Raw genomic sequence first — 20,047 nt, forward strand, 5'->3', positions numbered from 1 at the left:
ACTATCAGGCAATGAAGCATCCCGGACTGGGAACTAATGACTACCACACGGGGAACAGAAGGACGACGGGGTCGGGAGGCTCGCTTTACGGCACGGTGAGATGACGGAGTGGCTCAGAAAAGGATGAAGACTAAGACAGGGAGCTTTTGCGACAGTGGAAAGAAGAAAAGTCCGCCACAAGCATCTTTACGACCGAAGGTTTATGGCGCCAGACGCGCTTTGCGACAGCAGAACCGACAACCCCGCCCTCGCCAGGGGAAGCGATATATTGAACTATTCGCTTTACGGCAAGGGGTGAGAGTGTTCTCTACGCGCTACACGCTTTAAAGAGCTATAAACGGGGTGACCAGGGGGCACAGAGAAACTGTAGTTTTATAAATGAAAGTCTCTGCCCTCCACACCTTTGAGATCAAAAGTGTCGCGGTCTCCCTACTTTGCATCACACTTTTCCTGAGAAGCAACGGGAGACGATTTGTGGCTGGGGGTGGGGATTCACGTCAAGCCCAGAATGAACTCTTTCAATCAAACTCTTAAGACTTTAAATCCACAAATAGAGTCCAAAGACACCTCGGCAGGCAGTTTCAAATTACAGCGCTAACGACTCAAAAAGATTCCGCCACGCCACTAGCAAAACCCCAGCCCAACTCCCCAAGGTTGCTGAGGTCTCCCTCCCGCTAAGGTCGGAAGGCTGTGACGTCACAATTAGGGGTTCACGCCCCCTGGTCAAGCCCCCTGGCTATGATTGGCTCATTTGGTGAGGGCGGTGATGGAGAAAGGCGGGAACAAGTTGTAAAGACAAAGACATCGGGTGGCATAAAAAGGGAAAGGCGAGCGGAGTGACTCCCAAGCCTGAGATCTCTTAAATAGAGTCTTGATTCCGTCCACCGCGGCTCTAAGGAGCAGAAGAGGAGGGGACCGGGTCCGAGCCGGAGCGTTCCCCGCCCACCGCGTAGGGGGCGTGGCTCAGGGGCGGGGCTATGTGGAACTGGAAGGCGGGGTGAGGTAGCTGAGAGTGGCCCCCTGGTGGGGCCATGGAGAGGCAGGGTTCCCTGGGACCTGCTAGAGGCTTCAATGGAGAATCACCTGGAGTGGTTACCAGGGGAGTGGCCGGAGGGGTCAGAGGAGTCGAGGCAGACACCAGATTGCCCTTCAGAGTAGCCTCGCCTAATGGTTCTGAGCCCCCCTCGCACTCGGGGTGCAATGTGGTTCGCAGTCCTGGTTCAAGCCATCCCACCGAGCGGGTAGTGGCCCCCACTTCTGAGCTTAGTCAGCAGCCTGGGGAGGTTGCGGGCCACCTTGAGTTCAGCCCATCCCCTGATGCAGTCAACATTCCCTGCCCTGGATCCTGCTTACCCAGGACTTCCTGTGCCGGGCCCGGGGTCTCCAGAATGTACACCTCGGGCTGTGGTCTGCACTCTGGGTCAACTTGTTTGCACTCTGGTCCCTGTGAGGACCGGCCCAGGAGCATCCTAAAAGACAGCAGCTCCATCCTGATGCAGAAATCCCCCTGTGTGGATAAGTAAGGAGTCTAGCTCTGGGGACAGAAAGCCCAGAGACTGGAGGGAGGAGTTCGGGACACGGAGGGGGCGGAGCCATGAGGGAAGGGGCGGAGTCCTCAGAAATAGAAGTGAGACTAGGTGAAGGTAGTTGGGTGGGAGATCTGTTGTTTCAGGCCTTTGGGAGAGCAGCAGATGCCCCATAAATCCTGGCCAAATGGTACCGTAATTATCTTTGGGTCTCACCCTACCTAAAGCCTGTAAAAGGGGGTGTAAAAAAAAGTTTTTTGAATGACCAGAAAAATGAGGGAAGGCTGTGAGGAGGGAGGTCACTAGAAGGTCTGTCTCCTCCTCTTCTATGTACTCTCTTTATCCCAGGAAAAAGGCTCAGCGCTGGGATGAGATGAATATCCTGGCCACTTATCACCCTTCTGATAAGGACTATGGCTTTATGAAGGTGGACGAACCCAGCACCCCCTACCGCAGGTGACCTCAGCCTCAATTTGTCAGCCTAGACTCTTCCCGTTCTAATAAGGGGGGCAGGGGAGGAGGCAGAGAAGCCTCAGGAACTAGACATTGCCTGATACCCCCTCCTCTGCAGACTGCAGGACAGTGATGAGGACCTGTTGGCAGGGTCCTCCTTCAAGGTGACCCCTGAAGTGCTAGAAGAGAGGTGAGAGTCTTTTTAGAGATCAGTTGAGGTTTGAGGTCTTCTCCTCTTTTGCCCTTGAACTTGGGCCTGAGGCACCTCTGCTTTTTTGGCCTGCAAAATGGGAGGTACCACAATTCCCATCAGGTCTGACTAAGACTGATCTGGGGGGGATCAGCCAGCTTGGTATCATCTACCACATGCCCCCATTGTTGTTCTCTCCCTTCGGTGTCCCCAACTAGTCTCCCTCCCCTTCAGGTTTGCAACAATGGACAATTTCCTCCCCAAGGTCCTCCAGTATGGTGACAATAGAAGCTCAGGAGCTGCAGACAACTTTTCCAAGACACGTGAGATGCAGGGTGGGCACTGAAAGGAAAGGGGAGGTGGAGCAAACCTTCAGCGAGAGCCTAACAGCAAAGCCAAGCTCTCACACTGGCCCACAGACTCCTGTAATTTTGACAAGCACCGTAAGACACACTACACTGAAGGGAAGTTCCTCAAGTCTCAGAAAAACCTGCCCTTGGAACATGATGAGGACAGCTGTAGTGCCGGCATCAGCAGTGGTGTTAGAGGTGTGACTATAGAGCCAAAGCCCAGGCCTGTGGAGAGATGCTGGGCAGGAGGACTAGCCAAAAGAGTCAATGATGAAACTGACATGCTTGCCTCGAGACCCGTCCTAGATGTCAAAGGTTAGTGATGGGAGACTTCAGAGACTCAAGAGGGTTGTAGTCCAGAGCCTGTTCTAACCCATGGTCCTCTTGGACTTTCTCTTCCTCACTTCTCCACCATATTATTCCTCAGTGGGCACTGGCCCACAGCCCTGCTGTCTGGTAGGGAAGCAGTGCTGGGTGGTGATCCCAGGGAGGAAAGACCATTGGAATGGGGTCCCATTCAGGATAGCCCCCATAGCTAGCTGGCTGCTGAAGAACACAAAGTCCAAGAGAACCATGAGGGATGAAAAGGTCCCTAAAGGTTTTCTAAAAGATGAGGGTTGGTAACAGAAGAAAATGAGATGAGAACCTGGGAGTTGAGCTTCTCCCTTCTGGTAAGGTCCACCGTATATACCTGGGAGGCATGGACACACCAAATGACCATGACTCAGATTGCTTTGGGTGATTCCTCAGATTCCTCTAGCTGCAGAAATCAGTTCCCCTCAGCTTCAACCCCCATTCCATTGGAGCAAATCGATCTGCAACGCAGGGAGTATTATAGCCAAGGAAGATACCTGAGGTCTGACTCCCACCCAGAACCTGAAGAGGACATAGAAGATGAGCAGCAGCACAGTGAGAGCTGGTGTGGGAAGCCTGGGGAGTGGGGACCCTCATCCCACAACACTTTCAGGCTCCACAGACTTGACCTTGGTCATTGAGAAACCACCCATAAGCACTAAGGTTCATATATTGGACCACACAGGAGGTTCCTTTAGGGATCACAAGGCCATTAAGGGCTCTGCAAAAATGACAGTGATACCACTGCAGCCTGATGAGGACACCAGGCCATCATCTCACTGTCCTGCCTCTTGGCAAATTCCATTTCTCAACCTTCCAATCCTATTAGATCATTTCATCAGCAACAGGTAAGAGAGGCCCTAAACATCCCAGAGCCCAAGGCTCATATTGTGTAGAACAGGAAACACAGAAGTTCAGAAAGGGTTGGGGACTCCCTCTAGTTTGTTACCACCCACTGGCTCCATGCTTCCTTCTTGACTCCTCTCTGCCATCTCATCCCACTCCAGGAACTACCATGTCATCCAAAGACAATAGGTCCCCAGTGACATCCAGCTGGTGTCAGTGGCTAGAGGCCAAGAGGCAGAACTGCCGAAGCCCAGGGAGCTCAGAGAGGGAACATAGACACAGCCAGAACCCTCCAACCCAGAACGGGCGCAGACGTGAGCCTGGGCAGAGGCAAGGAGGTGGTTGCATTGGCCTGGGAGGCAGAGGGTCTGAGTGGGTAGGTTCTAGGGAGTTTACGATGGGCAAGATCTCATGACTGCTGCAAGAAATCCACTAAACCCAGATTCTTCTCTCTCCAGATGAAACTCTGCGGCTCCAATGGACTCAGGAAGAAGAATCCAGACAATGGAAAATGTAGCACCTTAGGATGGGGTGAGGGCAACCTTACCCTGCACTTACCACCTTAGGAGTAGACAATAAAAAAGAAGAAGAGCAGGATTCTGGATGCTGTCAATTGGATGCTCAGGCTGGGCCTGCTGGGTCAAGCAGTGGGTGGGGTGGGAGGACCATTCAAGAGCAGGAAACCAAGAAAGCAGAGCACAGAGAAGGAAACTGGGAACCACCCAGGAACTGGATGCAAAAGAAGCTAGGATCTCAAGAATGTTAATGTCAAGCAGCAGCAGGATGGTAATGACTGATGCAATTAATTTAGTTAACCATAAATCCAACCCTCTTCAATTTTTTTTAATAACCCCAAAGGGAGGGATTTTCATTTGTATCTTCTAATGAAGAAACTGAGGAATCAGAGAACTTACAAAGGGTCACACAACCTACACGACCTCTAAGTGACAGAGCCAGGATTTGAACCTACATCACCAGCCCCTCCACCCCCCCCCCACACAAACTCAACCACTAAAAGAGAAAGAAGCAGAGGGAGAGACCAGGGGCCCCAGGAGGAAGGTGACAACAGATAGTCTCTAGGGGCGGGGCTGTGGCTTCTCTGATCTCAGGCCCCCCTCCTCCACCCAGGCTCCACCCCTGCCTCTCCCAGCATTGCCTGGAAGTGTGGAGTGAGAGCTCCTCCTAGAATACCCCTTTCCTTTGGGGACAGAATTGTACCCCCCAGGTACAACCCAGCAAAGGACCCCCTCCTTCCTCATTGAGGCCATTCTTGGGGCAGGGAGTGCCTTGGCCTATATCCCCACCTGCCTGGCCCCGGGGCCCTCTGGCCCCACAGCAATCAAGTGAGATGACTGTCAAGCTGGATTTTGAAGAGTGTCTCAAAGACTCACCCCGCTTCCGGTAAGTATGTGTAGGTTGGGGGGGGATGGCCAAGGTGGGGAGGGTCCAAAATCGCCCAACACGACAGCATACACACAGCTTTTCCCAGGCCAGATCAACTTCAGGGTATAGGCCTCAGGGGAGGAGAGAAACCGGGTGTGGTGCCTGTAATCCCAGTTATTTGGGAGGTTGAAACAGGAGGATCTCAAGTTCAAGGCCAGCCTGGGCAATTTAGTGAGACCCTCTCTCATAAAGAGCTAGGGATATAGCTCAGAGGTAGAGAACCCCTGGGTTTAATCCCTAGTACCTCACACACACACCAAAAAAAAAAAAAAAAAAAGTGACCAGAGGAAGCTGATGGGCCAAAGTAGTACTTCTGATATCAAACCAGAGTCCTAGTTTGATCTCTACCCTGCCCATACTGTCTGGTCTCTCTAATCCCCCAGAACTGATATCCCTTCCTCCCTCTCACTGGGACCCCTGTCCCTCCCCCAACACCTGCTCTGGGCGGTTAGCAACTTCCGGCTCTAGTCACCACATCCATCTTTCTTCTCTTCCTGCTCTGGCCTGGCCTGTAATAGCTTAGACTGTGAAGTAAATAAGCAAGATCAGGTGGCTGGGTGGCCCTTCTCAACCCAGCAGCTTTTTATGTCTGTCCCCACTGCCCCAAACCCCCAATCCCAACCCTGAAGAGGTTCTAGACCTGATGGACCTGAGATCTGTTCCTGTGACCTCATCCCTCCTTCCCCAGAGCCTCTATCGAGTTGGTGGAAGCTGAAGTGTCAGAATTGGAGACTCGTCTGGAAAAGGTGACACTTACATGGAGAGGTGACCCAGGAATCTCTCCTGGATAAGAGGGCTGGGCCATGGAGAAAGTTGGAGACTGGGAATAAGTCCTAGGGTTATTAAATACTAACTGTGTAGGGTATATATTTTGGGGACAACACAGAAGCCAAAAAGAGGTGGTTCTGTGTTCTCATGGTACATAGGATCTTGGAAAACAAGATTCACTTGCAGACGTATGTTCTGCTGCTAAACCCTTGCATTGTACCTGACCCTGGATATTTAGGAGAACAAGACTGTCAAGACTGTTCTAGCCCCCAGATTGGCTGTGGAAGTCAAACCAGTAAAGCATATAAACACCAGATGGAAAGACCTTCCCTGACTGTTTTATAAAATTGCATGTAGCACACACATACACATACATACACACACCCATACACCCATTCTCCTCCCTTACTCCTTACTCTCATTGACCCTGCATTTCCTTTTCTTTCTTTCTTTTTTTTTTTTTTTTTCTTTTGCAGTACTGGGGATTAAACCCAGGGGCGTTCTACAACTGAACTACATCCCCAGTCCTTTTAGACAGGGTCTCACTAAATTGCTGAGACTGGCCTTGAACTTGTGATCCTCCTGCCTCAGCCTCCTGAATCACTGGAATTACAAGTGAACCAAGCCTAAACCTTTACTAGTTTTCTATTGCTATGTAACAAATTATCACAGGAACTGTGGATGTAGCTCAGTGGTGGAGCACTTGCCTAACATGCACTAGGCCCTAGGTTCCATCACCAGCAACATACACACACACACACACACACACAGAAAAATCACAAATTTAGTGGTATAAAATAATAAACATTTTTATAGTTTCTGTGGGCCAGGAGTCTGGGCATGGTTTAGTTACTCCTCTGCTCAGAGTCTCCTAGACTGAAGTCAAGTTCAGTCTTCTAGACTGAAGTCAAGTTCTTAGCTAAGGTTGTAGTCTTATCTGAAACTTGGGACTTTCTTCTGAACTCACAAGATGACAGAATTCAGTTCCTTGCTATTGTAGAACCGAGACCCTCATCTTCTGGAGGCTGCCCACAATTCCCTGTTATATGGCCCTCTCCATTGACACATCACATAGCAGTTTGCTGCTGCTTCTTGTGTTCTTCAAGGTCAGAAGGAGTCTTCCTTATGTGGGCTAGCAAGGTGGCACTGATGTTTATGGAAAGGTAATCACAGGAATGTCATCTATCACCTTCGCTACAGAGTATGACCTCACCATGAGAGTGCTGTCCCATGGCCTTTGCCATATTCTGTTTATTTGTAGTAAGTCACAGTCATGCTTACACTCAAGGGTGGAGATTAGAAAAGAATGTATATCATTGTGGTTCAGCTTAATATGTATTCATCACACTTGCCTGTTTCTTTCTTTGTATTTTCCCCTACTAGAACAAAAGTGCCATGAGGGGCTTTTATGCTATATATTTGCACAATCCGTAGTGCCCCAAAGCCTGAAAGCTAGTATGGGACCAATTCATTTCATATATATGTGTATGTATATATATGTATATATATATATATGTGCATGTTATTATAAAAACACTTTTTTTTATTTTTTGAGACAAGGTCTTGCTATGTTGCTCAGACTAGCTTTGAACTGTTGAGCTCAGGCAATCCTCTTGCTTTTTTCACCAGTATCTGGGACTATAAGCACTTGCCACTGTACTCATTTTTTTAAGAATATTTTTTAAATATATTTTTAGTTGTTGATGGACCTTTATTTTATTTATTTGTATGTGGTGCTGAGAATCAAACCAAGTGCCTCACACATGCTAGGCAAGTTCTCTTCCAATAAGCTACAACCCCAGCCCACTGTACTAATTTTTAAAATTTTAAATTTAATTAATTATTTATTTACTTAAGTACTGGGGATTGAACTCAGGGGTTCTCTACCACTGCACTACGTTCCCAGCCCTTTTTATTTTTTTATTGTGAGATAGGGCCTCACTGAGTTGCCCAGGCTGGCCTCAAACTTGCAGTCTGCCAGTCTCAGCCTCTCAAATAATTCTCAAGAATCCATTACACCTGGCTTCATTGTTTTTTGTAGTTAAACTTTTTATTTTGAGTTAATTATAGAATTGGAAAAATAACAAGGAGAAGACCTATGTACCCATCACGCAACCTCCCCCAATCTTAAGATCTTGTGTAACTCTACTACATTATCAAAACCAGGAAATTAATCTTGTTATAATACAATTAACAATAAAGCCTATAGAACTTACTCAGATTTTATGTTTTATGTGTACTAATTTGTTTGCATGTCTTTGTGTATACATCTATCATACTTTGTCATATATACTCACATAACTATCACCACCTTTATTTTTATTTTTATTATTTATTTATTTATTTTGATGCTGGGGATTGAACCCCTAGGGCTTTGTGCATTCGAGGCAAGCACTCTACCAACTGAGCTTTATCCCCAGTCCCTATCACCATCTTTAAAAAAAAAAAAAATTAAAAAAAAAAAAAATATATATATATATATATATATATATATATATATATATATATATATATATATATATATTAGTTGTAAATATATTGTGTCCCTGACAATATATTTTATTTATTTATTTTTATGTGGTACTGAGTATCAAACCCAGGGCCTCACAGGTGCTAGGCGAGTGCACTACCACTAAGCCCCAGCCCCAGCCCTATCACCACCTTTTAAAAAATATTTTTATTAGTTATTGATGGAACTTAATTTAATTTGATTTATTTATATATGGTGCTGGGAATCAAATCCAGTGCCTCATACATGCTAGGCAAGTGCTCTACCATTGAGCCACAGTCACAGCCCTATCACCACCTTTAAGGTATAGAACTTCTATCACCACAAAGGAACTTCTACAAGCCTTCCCTTTATAGTAATACCTCCTCACCTACTTCTCCAATCCATGGAAACCATTGATTTGTTCCCCATCTCTATACTTTTGTCATTTCCAAAATGTTATATATAAGCTGGGTATAGTGGCATATGCCTATAGTCCCAGATACCTGGGGAAACTAAGACAGGAGGATCATAAAAGGTCAGCATCAGCAAATTTAGCAAGACCCTGTCTTGAAATAAAAAATAAAAGTGACTGAGTATGTCCTATTGCTCAGTACCCACCCACAAATACTAGAATGTTATTTAAATGTAATCATGTAGTATATGACCTTTCAAAATTGGTACTTTTTTTACTCATAATTATGCCTTTGATATGCTGGGCAGTAATATTGGCCAAATTGTTACACTGTATGCATATATTAATATGTAACAATAAATCCCACCATTATGTATAACTATAATGCACCAATAAAAAAATGTGGAGGAAAAAATAATGCCCTTGAAGTTTCTCCATGTTGTAGCACATATCAATAGTTCCTTTTTATTTGAGTACTATTCTATTGTATGATATACTTGTTTGTCTCTAGAAAGATTTTTATTCATATCTTTACTCAGTAGGGCTGGGGTAAGTAAGGATCCAGTCCACACAGTGAGTGATCTGTGAGCATCTTTGTCCCTTGGCACAGACTGATAAGATTTGATCTTGGTCAGTTTCCTAACAATTACTGATCCTGCTAGCCACTGGCACATTAAGCTCTATTTCCCTAAAGCCTCCATAAGCCCCAGAAAATGTTTTTTTTTCAGTTTAACAAAAGTACACTGAACACTTATGAATACCAAGTTCCTGCTGCCCTGCATTTTTTCACAAAGCCTGCCTAATGGTCTCCTGCCACTCAGGACTGAACTTGAAGGACTCTACTATGCTCCATCCCAGACATGGTAACTGAGGCCAGAGTCAAGCATATTGAGCCTCAGGGACAGTGAAGTAGCAGCCCTGCACAGATAACAAGGTCCAGGGGCTAGGAGGCTGACTTGGAGTTCTAGCTTAGACACCTGGTTCTTCCAGGGCCACTCCCCAGGTCAACCGCTTGCCTCCTGGTTTATCAGATCTCCTTGTTTGTCCATTGTGAGAGTGCTTATAGGATAGACCCCAGAGCACCCTAGCATCCTACTTGGCCCTGACCCTGTGGCCTAGGTGACCAATTAATATTTACAAGGGAATGTTTAGTGAGCATAGAAAGGGACAGTCCCTGACAATAAAGACTGTAGAATTGAATCCAGCCATTAGAGAATTCAGCCTACAAGACAGACAATATAGAATGATGGTGTTTCTGGCAACTCCTTCATCTAAGTAGGTAGGCAAGGCAGGGAGGGACATGGGAGAGTGAAAAGGAAAAGACCTTTTGAAGGTAGATCTTACAGAGGCTTTAACAGGCTGAGAGAAATAGGTATGAATTTTGTATTAAGAACAGAATAGTGCAAGCCAAGAATCAGAACACAGCAGGTGTGTATAAGGAATGGGGCAGAGTAGGATTGAATTGGAGGAAAGGTCGGTGAGGTCAGAAAGGGGGAGGTAGCCCTGGGAAGGGAAAATAAAATGGGGCAGGGGTGGAGGGTGTTGCCTGGTGTGGTGGCTAATGGCACTACTCCCAGGTCTCCTTTTTCCCCAGCTCCTCAAGCTGGGAACTGGCCTCCTGGAAAGTGGGCGCCATTACCTTGCTGCCAGCCGTGCCTTCATTGTTGGCATTTGTGATCTGGCCCAGCTGGGTCCACCAGAACCCATGATGGTGGTATGTGCAGAATCTGAAGGTGGGGTATACTGGGGTGGAATGAGGGAATGGAATGAGGGAAAGCTGTGGAAAAGGAATACTGACCTGAGGTCTGCAGGTCTCAAGCTAGAGCAGAGCTGGGGCTGCCATACAAGATAGCCATTAATAGGTGGGGTCTAGAGTTGGGAAGGCCCTGCTTCTCCAATGCATGAATGGTTTTATTTCTCTCTTATTCTCTCTTTCTGTGCCTCTTCTTGCCCAGGAGTGTCTGGACAAATTTGCTGTGAGCCTGAATCACAAGCTGGACACCCATGCAGTAAGTGGGAAAAACTAAGGATGGGAGTCAGGGGACAAGGCAGGGTCATCTATTGTCCTGATCTCCATCTGTCAACTTCTGCTTCCCTCAGGAGCTTCTCGATGCCACCCAGCACACGCTACAGCAGCAAATCCAGACCCTGGTCAAGGAGTGAGATTGGAGGGAAGGGGGCCTTTTTGTATTTCCCAGAAAGCAGCCCTCTTCCTGTTGCCCCAGGGACCTCCTTGATTGAAGGAGTTGTGAGATTGGGGGTTTCTGGTGGCCTGATTTCTATTCTTTTATCCCAAGGGTCCCTTTGGATTTCCAACTGTACATAGGCTAACTGAAAGGTGGGTGGGCCTTATCCTGGGAATTGTCTATTGGAGGCAAGTGGATATTTCTATAATTCTGTGTTATCTTCTCATGCCCAGAGGTCTCCGGGGTTTCCGAGAGGCTCGCCGGGATTTCTGGCGGGGGGCTGAGAGCCTAGAGGCTGCTCTTAACCACAATGCAGAGGTCCCTCGGCGCCGTGTCCAAGAGGCAGAAGAGGCTGGAGCTGCTCTGAGGAATGCTCGAGCTGGGTACCGGGGACGAGCATTGGATTATGCCCTGCAGGTACCTGTCCCAGCCTGTCTTCCCCAGAGTACCAAGGACCTGGGTAGTACTTCGAGGTTGGGAGTCCCCAAATTGCAGTGAGAAGGGGGTACTATGATTTCAAAACTGACCTGAGATTTTTTTGGGCCCTCAGATCAATGTGATTGAGGACAAGAGGAAGTTTGACATCATGGAGTTTGTGAGTTTCACTGGTGGTGAGATGAGCCTGCTGACAAAGAATAGGAAGAAAGAGGGAGAGAGAGGTCATTCCTCAGCTCTTCCCTCTGCCCACTTTGTCCTCCAGGTGCTACGCTTGGTGGAGGCCCAGGCTACATATTTCCAGCAGGGCCATGAGGAGCTGAACCGACTGGCCCAGTATCGCAAAGACCTGGGTGCCCAGGTAGGACTCAGGGATCAGTCAGATGATGTAGGGAGGGTAGGGGTTCTGAGATGACTCTCCTGGCCTAGTTGAAGGAGACTTGAATATCTGAGATGACTTCTTATACCCAGTTGCACCAGCTGGTCTTGAACTCAGCACGAGAGAAGAGGGACATGGAACAGAGACATGTGCTACTAAAACAGAAGGTGAGGGGCTGGGACTGTGCAGGAAGCAGACAGACCTATAGCCTCTACCCACCTCAGTTTCCTTTTGACCCTCTTGTGCCCTCAGGAACTGGGTGGGGAAGAACCAGAGCCAAGCCTAAAGGAGGGGCCCGGTGGCCTGGTCATGGAAGGACATCTCTTCAAACGGGCCAGCAATGCATTTAAGACCTGGAGCAGGTGAGGGCAGGGCACCCCAATCAGCCAAACCCACCTGATTAAGTACTTTTTGAGTAGTGTTAGTGCGCTAAGCACAGCAAGGAAAAACAGACAACCACCACCTCATAGAGCGTTCATTCAATCAGCAAAGACAGACCATAAACATAGTAACTAAGTTGGTTGCATGTTATATTAGAAGGTAATAGTGCCATAGGAAAAAAGAATAAAATAAGGTATATGGCAAGATGAAGGGGGGGGGTGGTTTTACTTTATTTCTTTTTGCTTTTGGTGCATTATAGTTGTACATAATGGTGGGATTTGTTGTTAAATATTAGTACATGCACACAATATAACAATATAATTTGGCTAACATATTTATATGTTTTGCAATGCTGGGTATCCAACTCAGGGCTTCAAACATGCTAAGGCTCCATCACTGAGCTACATCCCCAACTCAGGGTTTGCTATTATTTATTTATTTATTTATTTTTAAAACCTGGAATTGAACCCAGGGGCACTTAACCACTGACTTGTTCCCAGCCCTTTTTAAATTTTTTTTTAATTTTTTGTTATAGTTAGACATAATACTTTTATTTTATTAATGAATTTATTTATTTAGGTGCTGAGCATCGAACCCAGTGTCTCACATGTGCTAGACAAGCATTCTACCACTGAGTCACATACCCAGCTCCCCTTTTATTTATTTTTTATTTTGAGATAGTAAGTTGCTTAGGGCCTTGCAAAGTTTCTGAGACTGGCTTTGAACTTGTGATCCTCCTGCCTTAGCCTTCTGAGCTGCTGGGATTACAGGTGTGTGCCACTGTGCCTAGCTGTGATTTTAAATAGTGGGTCAGGGTAGGTCTTGTGAGAAGGTGACTTTTGAGTCATGACTTCAAAGATATCTGGGGGGAGAGTGTTATAGACAGAAGAAAATCAGCACTAACGGGGCTGGGGATATGGCTCAAGTGGTAGGACACTCTCCTGGCATGCGTGAGGCACTAAGTTTGATCCTCAGTACCACATAAAAATAAAATAAAGATATTGTGCCCACCTAAAACTAAAAAATAAAATTTAAAAAAATCAGCAATAAGGCCTTGAGATATGTAGGATATTTGAAGAACAGTGGAGAGACCATGGACCTGGACAGAGTAAGGGAAAAGGAAATATGAAATAATGGGGGTGTGAATCATTCTAGGACCTTAAAGACTTTTTTTGTAGGTCTTTGGTGTCTACTTTGAGGGAAACAGGAAGCTCCTACAGGTTCAGAGCAGCATGGTGGCATGCCCCTGATAAAACTGCTTTCCCTTCCAGAACTACCACTAGCCTGTAGGAGACCTTTGTGAAGATTAGAAAATTGAGTCCCTTTCCCAGGATACTTTCATTTGTCAAAAATTGTAGCAATAGTACCAATTCAAATGTGACTCTCTTCTGAAAATACCCTCATGGACACACCTAAAAACAATGCTTACCACATATCCAGGCATCCCTTAGTTGAATTAGGATGATACATAACATTAACCTTTTCCCCTACCTAGCACTGCTATCTCCTTAAACACTGGCTACAATTCGGGGAGCGTGGGGGGGGGGGTTGTAGCAATAAACTTATTTTTTAAAAAGAGAGAGAATTTTACTGCCATCTGCTGGAAAATTGTCCTTGTAAATATAACAAATTAGGTTGTCCAAGATTATGAGGAGTTCCCTTTAGATATCTACCCTTCTCTATCCCTTCATGGGATGGTCAGCTCATTTCTCTCTCTCCTCAGCAAAATCCTCCTAGGGCAAAGGGCACAGCCTCTCTTCTATTCCTTCCTGGCCTCATCCCAAGGCTGTCCACATTTATAACTATTTCCACCTTCTGCAGACGCTGGTTCACCATTCAGAGGAACCAACTGGTTTATCAGAAGAAATACAAGGTGGGTAGGTCCTAGAGGCCTGGGCCCCAGGGAAACTCAGCCCTTCCCTATGGATGGAGATCAGCACTCTTATCATCATCTCCTGCCAGGACCCTGTGACAGTGGTGGTGGATGACCTTCGCCTTTGTACAGTGAAACTCTGCCCAGACTCAGAAAGGCGGTTCTGCTTTGAGGTGGTGTCAACTAGCAAGTGAGTATAGTCCCTAGCCAGCAATATTCTAATAAGTCTCAATAAGCAACCAGAAAGACAGGGTGACCACAAGAGAGAACCCCCATACAGGCCTTAACTTCTTGGTGACTGGATTGGGAAAGGGACAGGGTGATGAGGGATATGTAGGAGGATATTACCAATTGATACAGAAGTACAGGTGCTCCTCAACTTACAATGGGGTTACACCCCAGTTAACCCACTGTTAAGTTAAAAATATCAAAAGTTGAAAATACATTTATTGAATATACCTCCTACCTCCTGATCATCATAGCTGAGCACAGCCTACCTTAAACATGCTTACTTACGTTAGCTTGTAGTTGAAGAAAACAGTTTATTTTATTAAAAAAAAAAAAAGTATTGGGCTGGGGCTATAGCTCAGTTGGTAGAGTGCTTGCTTTGCATGCATAAAGCCCTGGGTTCAATCCCCAGCACCACACACACACACACACACACACACACAAAGTGTTGAATGACTCATGTAATTTATTGAATACTCTACTGAAAGTAGATCAAAATAGTTGTATGGGTACACTTCCACATAACAGTAAATTAAAAAAAAAAAAAAACTTAAGTCAAAGCTGGGCATGGGGTGACTTAGAGACCAAGGGACTTAGAAACCAAGGCAGGAGGATCCTAAGATTGAGAGCTCAAGTTAATCTTATTTATTTTTTTAAGTTTTTTTTTTAGTTGTAGATGGACACAATATGTTTGTTTGTTTATTTTTATGTGGTGCTGAGGATTGAACCCAGTGCCTACACATTTGAGGCAAGCACTCTACCACAGAACTACAGCCCCAGCCCCTCAAGTTAATTATAAGTTGCTTCAGCCACTCAGCAAGACCCTGTCTCAAAAAATAAAAAAGGACTGAGGATGTAGCTCAGTGGTAAAGCACTTCTGGGTTCAATCCCCAGGACCAAAGAAGACAAAGTTAAGCCATCATAATAAGTCAGGGGCCACATATATTTCAATACAACTGGAACCAGCTGAATACTAGCTGAATGTGTCCTGCCATATGGCTCCCCTGGCCTCAGATCCTTCCTCAATCACCCTCTCCCCCTCACTACCTCCACCCAGGTCCTGCCTCCTCCAGGCTGACTCTGAGCGCCTCCTACAGCTGTGGGTCAGTGCTGTACAGAGCAGCATCGCCTCTGCTTTCAGCCAGGCTCGCCTTGATGACAGCCCATGTGGGCCAGGCCAGGTACCTCAATGTGGGCATGTAGGGCTTAGCTGCCCTAGGAAATGGGCCACCCCTTATCCTAAGCCCCTTTGTCATCCTTTCTTTTCCTGTCTCCCCCAGGGCTCAGGGCACCTGGCTTTGGGCTCTGCTGCCACACTGGGCTGTGGTGGAATGGCCAGAGGAAGGGAGCCCGGGGGAGCTGGGCACGTGGCAGCCCAGGTACAGAGTGTAGATGGCAACGCTCAGTGCTGCGACTGCCGGGAACCAGCCCCAGAGTGGGCGAGCATCAACCTTGGAGTCACCCTTTGCATTCAATGCTCTGGCATCCACAGGTCATTCCCAAGGCCCCAAGCATGAGACCCATTCCTTCTGGCTGTGGTGCATACCAGGTGTACCCAGATGGGCTTAGCCCTCATTGATGTCCTGGTCTGCCCAATTTTGGGGAAAACACAGAGGAATTTACTAGCTTGGTTGGAGGAAACATGGGTCAGCGCTGCTGAGGGTGGAGAAGGCCCACGAAGACCAGAAAGAGAAGTTGTGAGGCCTTAGCAAGTCTATAAGGCCCTCACCCCCAGTCATTCTGGTACAATGAGAGGGAAGCGGGATGATATGGAAAGTTTTGTCCAGGCCAAGGTACCCTCAGAGAAGTGAGGTGGCTGGAGAGGATGCGGGTCTTAAAATGAAACATAGGAAGGAAGGAAGGATTGGTGAACAGGCAGGATCCTGCCAGGATACATGGCCCAGCTGGCTTGCCTCCCAGCCCAACTCCTCTGCATGGCCTCCCATGCAGGCCTTGCCTTTGAGTGTTTACTGGAGCAGCAGCAGAAGTTTCAGGCCACTGCCCACAGTGGACATGACTCCCTTTCTGGCCCTTCAGGAGCCTTGGTGTTCATTTCTCCAAAGTCCGGTCCCTGACCCTAGACTCATGGGAGCCAGAACTAGTAAAGGTAACTTGGGATATTGTGAAGAGGGCAGGTGAGGAGAATGAACCAGATTCTCACCCTATAACCCCACCTGTCTCTCTCTGCCTCTGCCTGGCCTTCTGAAGCTTATGTGTGAACTGGGAAATGTTGTCATCAACCAGATCTATGAGGCCCGCGTGGAGGCCATGGCAGTGAAGAAGCCAGGGCCTACCTGCTCCCGGTGAGGTTGGGGTAGAGGTGCCCAGGACTCCCCTCCATGGGGGAAGCAGGAGGGAGGGACCTGAGATAGAAAGGGAGCAGACTCTTCTCTCACCCCTCTCCTCCAGGCAGGAGAAGGAAGCCTGGATTCATGCCAAATACGTGGAGAAGAAGTTCTTGACCAAGCTTCCAGAGATTCGAGGCCGAAGAGGTGGCAGAGGGCCCCCGAGGGGGCAGCCTCCTATGCCCCCAAAGCCTTCCATCAAGCCCCGGCCAGGGAGCATCAGATCCAAGCCAGGTAGAACATTGGTTGGGCATTTGTTAAGATCCATTGTGTGCTCAGCACAGTACCAGGCCCTAAACGGAGACACAGAATGAGGACCAGGCCCTCCCCTTGAGTCTTGGAGGGCCAGGAGTGGTGGCACATACCTGTAATTCCAGCAACAGTGACTCTGGAGACTGAGACAGAAGAATCCCAAGTTCAAGGCCAGCCTCAGCAGTTTAGCAAGATTGTCTTAAAATAAAAAGGCCTAAGGATGTAGCTCAGTGGTAGAGCCCCCCACCCCGCTCCCCGGTTTAATCCCCCTTATTAGGGATAGAGAAAGAATGTTGCCTAAATCTCTGCCAGTATCTCTGTCTCTGAGCATCTCTTTCTCTCAGAAAGTTAGAATGGGGCATGGTGCTAAGTACAGGAAGAAGTGTGGGGTGGGGAGTGGGCAGGGAGGACTACATTAGGGGTATCCAGAGCATAAGAAAAGTCAAGAGTGGGAAAGATCTCCAAAGGCCTGGAAGGAGGTTGTGAGCTTGGCTGGAGCAGAGGAAGGTGAGAGCTGAGACTGTCAGGGAGAGTCAACTCACCTGTGACATCCAGCCTGTCTGGATAGTCAGGGTGGTTAGACAGGATGAGGTGAATGATGCTGTCTCCCATACCCCAGGGCTCCAGACACATGCATCCTCACACTTATATGTACTCACACCCATGTCACTCCATCTCACCATAGTCCTGAGTCATGAAGGCCTCCCCACAATTTAGAAGTGACCTATCCTAGTGCAGCATCAGGGTACCAGGTTAAGGGTTTTCTTCCCAGACTCAGCACTCATTATCCCTAACAGAACTAAATCCCTCTAACAGAGCCCCCCTCTGGTGACCTGGGCCACCTACACCCCGGGGCCCTGTTGTTTCGTGCTGCTGGGCATCCTCCATCCCTTCCCACCATGGCTGATGCCCTTGCCCATGGAGCCGATGTCAACTGGGTCAATGGAGGTCAGGAAAATGCCACACCGCTGATCCAGGCCACAGCTGCTGTAAGAATCATGCTGACCTCCCCATCCCACCCTAAGGCTCCTTTTCTCTGACTTCTACTTCAGACTTGGGGTCCAGCTCTTTCCTCTTCCCCACTCCCCCAGTGTTTCCCTAGGGTCCCCACCCCATAGGGAGAGAAGATAAGTAATTGAGACTCATTGCTAAGAGTGTGTGATTTAAAACCTGAGTTTGAATCCAGGGTCTTACCGCTTAACAGTAAGACTTTGAACAAGATGTTAATCTTTCTGTGCCTCCATCTCCTCATCTATAAAATTGGGATAGCATATCTCATAAGGTTGTACTATGGCTGGCTTTAATATATGAAAACGTGTAAAGAGCTAGAAACAAGCCTGACACTTGGCTGTACCCTCCCGACCCTTATTTACTATACCCCACCTAAAACATCTTGAAATCACCTCTAAAGATGCCACTCTCAATCCTCCTTTTTGACTTCTGGATGCAGAATTCTCTTCTGGCCTGTGAGTTTCTCCTCCAGAATGGGGCAAATGTGAACCAAGCAGACAGTGCCGGCAGAGGCCCACTTCACCATGCAACCATTCTTGGCCACACCGGGTAGGGCAGCAGGAGATGATGGCCATGGGGAGGAAGGCTCTGAACAGGATGAAGGCCCTAGGGGTGAGATGGCGGAGCTGAACCTACTGTCCTCTCCAGGCTCGCTTGCTTATTCTTGAAACGAGGAGCTGATCTGGGGGCTCGGGATTCTGAAGGAAGGGACCCTCTGACCATTGCCATGGAAACAGCCAATGCTGACATCGTCACCCTGTGAGAATGCCTGAAGGGTGGGGCTAATGCCAACAAGGGAGCTTGCCTAATGGGTTATGGAGGGATTGGGCCAGACAAAGGATGTGTGGATTGGGGTGTGTAGTAGGAAGGTGGGCAGACAGGGTAAGAGGATGGGAGTTCATCCTGAGAGCCATCATTCAGGCACCACCATTGCTGACCCGCATCTTTTAAGCACTGGACACTGAGAAAAATGAATGAAACACAACCCAGCTTGAAGGATGGAGCTGAGGAAGGGTGAGGAGAACGTTATTGATCCTTAATTCCTTCTCTTTCAGGCTACGATTGGCAAAGATGAGGGAGGCCGAAGCGGCCCAGGGCCAGACAGGTAAATTCACCTATCCCATCCCTGGAAACCCAATACCGGAATTCTGGGCTTCTGGCTTTGGTGACCTGTCTCCCTCAAGCCCAACTGCTTTAATTCAGCGAACATGTATTGGGCGCATCCGTTGTGCTAGCAGCTCTGAATAAAAAAGCAAAGAATAGGCGCCTCTGCTATGCTCAGGCAGCACTAGTTCTCTCCACCCACGCTCCAAGTTCTAGCCCCTATCTGGCCGGCCTCAGCTGCCCTACGGTGCACTTCAGTGCTAGGACCCAGCTGTGGGCCTCCCAGCATTTCCTCCCTCCCCCTCAGGAGATGAGACATATTTTGACATCTTCCGCGACTTCTCCCTAATGGCGTCAGATGATCCGGAGAAGCTGAGCCGGCGTAGTTATGACCTCCATACGCTTTGATCCCAGACCTTGGGGGCCCTGCTCCTCCCCCATCCCTTCCCGTCTCCACTGCCATTAAAGCCTCTGTGCTTTGCTCATCTCTTCGTAGATCATTTATTGGGCGCCACCTCTGGGACCGGCAGAGTGTGTAGGGCGCTGCCGCTCCTGGGATGCTGGGAGGAGTTGGGAGTCTTCAGGCTCGAGTCACGCACGCAGGAGGCGACACTTGGGGGAGTGCAATGGCAGATAGGGCCCCAGGCGGCCTTGGGGGGCGGGGTTCTCTGGCTCCAGAGACGTGGCCAGACTCGTCCAGCTAGCTTGGGGTGGGGGCTGGCGTTCCCTTAGGGGAGCTCGCTTGGGCCACCCCGGCCGGAAGGCATCCCTGGAATGCGGTGGCTCAGCACCCGCTCCCTCGGGAATTCCCCACGGGAGCCACTGGAAGGGAACTGGCCCCCTGGACGGGGACGGCAGGACCTCGGTTTTCTCACAGTGGTGGGATTGGAGACTCCAGCCCCTGCCAGGTTGCAGACGTGAGGTCGAGCACACCTGGAGGACCGCAGGGCTGTCGCGGCCACATCCGGGGTTACACGCATGAGTCATCCCACCCCCATTCGCGTCCGCCCGTCCAGCCCG

The 20,047-nt window shown here is 48.3% G+C and overlaps 2 protein-coding genes across 6 annotated transcripts; both read left to right on the top strand.

Annotated features, from left to right (window-relative positions):
- Positions 1–4: 4 nt before the first annotated feature.
- LOC124104977 (uncharacterized) lies at positions 5–4,742 on the top strand. Its single transcript, XM_046462044.2, has 8 exons — positions 5–1,519; positions 1,875–1,982; positions 2,098–2,169; positions 2,404–2,492; positions 2,589–2,834; positions 3,270–3,428; positions 3,881–4,057; positions 4,178–4,742. The coding sequence occupies exons 1-8, from the start codon at positions 1,032–1,034 to the stop codon at positions 4,234–4,236; spliced, it is 1,398 nt and encodes a 465-aa protein (XP_046318000.1). The 5' UTR covers positions 5–1,031; the 3' UTR covers positions 4,237–4,742.
- A 92-nt stretch (positions 4,743–4,834) lies between these two features.
- On the top strand, positions 4,835–19,512 carry Acap1 (ArfGAP with coiled-coil, ankyrin repeat and PH domains 1). 5 transcript variants are annotated; one of them, XM_046462046.2, is made up of 22 exons: positions 4,835–5,120; positions 5,851–5,908; positions 10,428–10,547; positions 10,789–10,842; positions 10,934–10,992; positions 11,253–11,436; positions 11,570–11,614; positions 11,720–11,815; positions 11,926–12,000; positions 12,086–12,195; positions 14,036–14,087; positions 14,177–14,277; positions 15,373–15,496; positions 15,596–15,807; positions 16,353–16,422; positions 16,524–16,618; positions 16,725–16,894; positions 17,729–17,901; positions 18,363–18,472; positions 18,572–18,682; positions 18,979–19,028; positions 19,335–19,512. In XM_046462046.2, the coding sequence occupies exons 1-22, from the start codon at positions 5,068–5,070 to the stop codon at positions 19,433–19,435; spliced, it is 2,223 nt and encodes a 740-aa protein (XP_046318002.1). In that variant the 5' UTR covers positions 4,835–5,067; the 3' UTR covers positions 19,436–19,512. The 5 variants fall into 5 exon arrangements, with proteins under 5 accessions (XP_046318002.1, XP_058440864.1, XP_046318005.1 ...); XM_058584881.1 differs by lacking the exon at positions 5,851–5,908 and adding an exon at positions 9,562–9,696 and having other exon boundaries at positions 10,411–10,547; XM_058584882.1 differs by lacking the exon at positions 4,835–5,120 and adding an exon at positions 9,562–9,696 and having other exon boundaries at positions 10,411–10,547.
- The last annotated feature ends 535 nt before the right edge of the window (positions 19,513–20,047 follow it).

The sequence above is a fragment of the Marmota monax genome, unplaced genomic scaffold, assembly GCF_021218885.2.
Source record: "Marmota monax isolate L192 unplaced genomic scaffold, Marmota_monax_Labrador192_F-V1.1 WCK01_AAM20220418_F8-fsc00392, whole genome shotgun sequence".
Classification (NCBI taxonomy): Eukaryota; Metazoa; Chordata; class Mammalia; order Rodentia; family Sciuridae; genus Marmota; species Marmota monax.

Bases quoted from the DNA above. Each gene is read 5' to 3' on its own strand.
- LOC124104977 (XM_046462044.2), top strand. From the start codon at position 1,032: ATGGAGAGGCAGGGTTCCCTGGGACCTGCTAGAGGCTTCAATGGAGAA. The intron at 1,520-1,874 runs GTAAGGAGTCTA...TCTTTATCCCAG, and splicing joins AAATCCCCCTGTGTGGATAA to GAAAAAGGCTCAGCGCTGGG. The intron at 1,983-2,097 runs GTGACCTCAGCC...CCTCCTCTGCAG, and splicing joins CCCAGCACCCCCTACCGCAG to ACTGCAGGACAGTGATGAGG.
- Acap1 (XM_046462046.2), top strand. From the start codon at position 5,068: ATGACTGTCAAGCTGGATTTTGAAGAGTGTCTCAAAGACTCACCCCGC. The intron at 10,993-11,252 runs GTGAGATTGGAG...TCTCATGCCCAG, and splicing joins ATCCAGACCCTGGTCAAGGA to AGGTCTCCGGGGTTTCCGAG. The intron at 11,816-11,925 runs GTAGGACTCAGG...TCTTATACCCAG, and splicing joins GCAAAGACCTGGGTGCCCAG to TTGCACCAGCTGGTCTTGAA.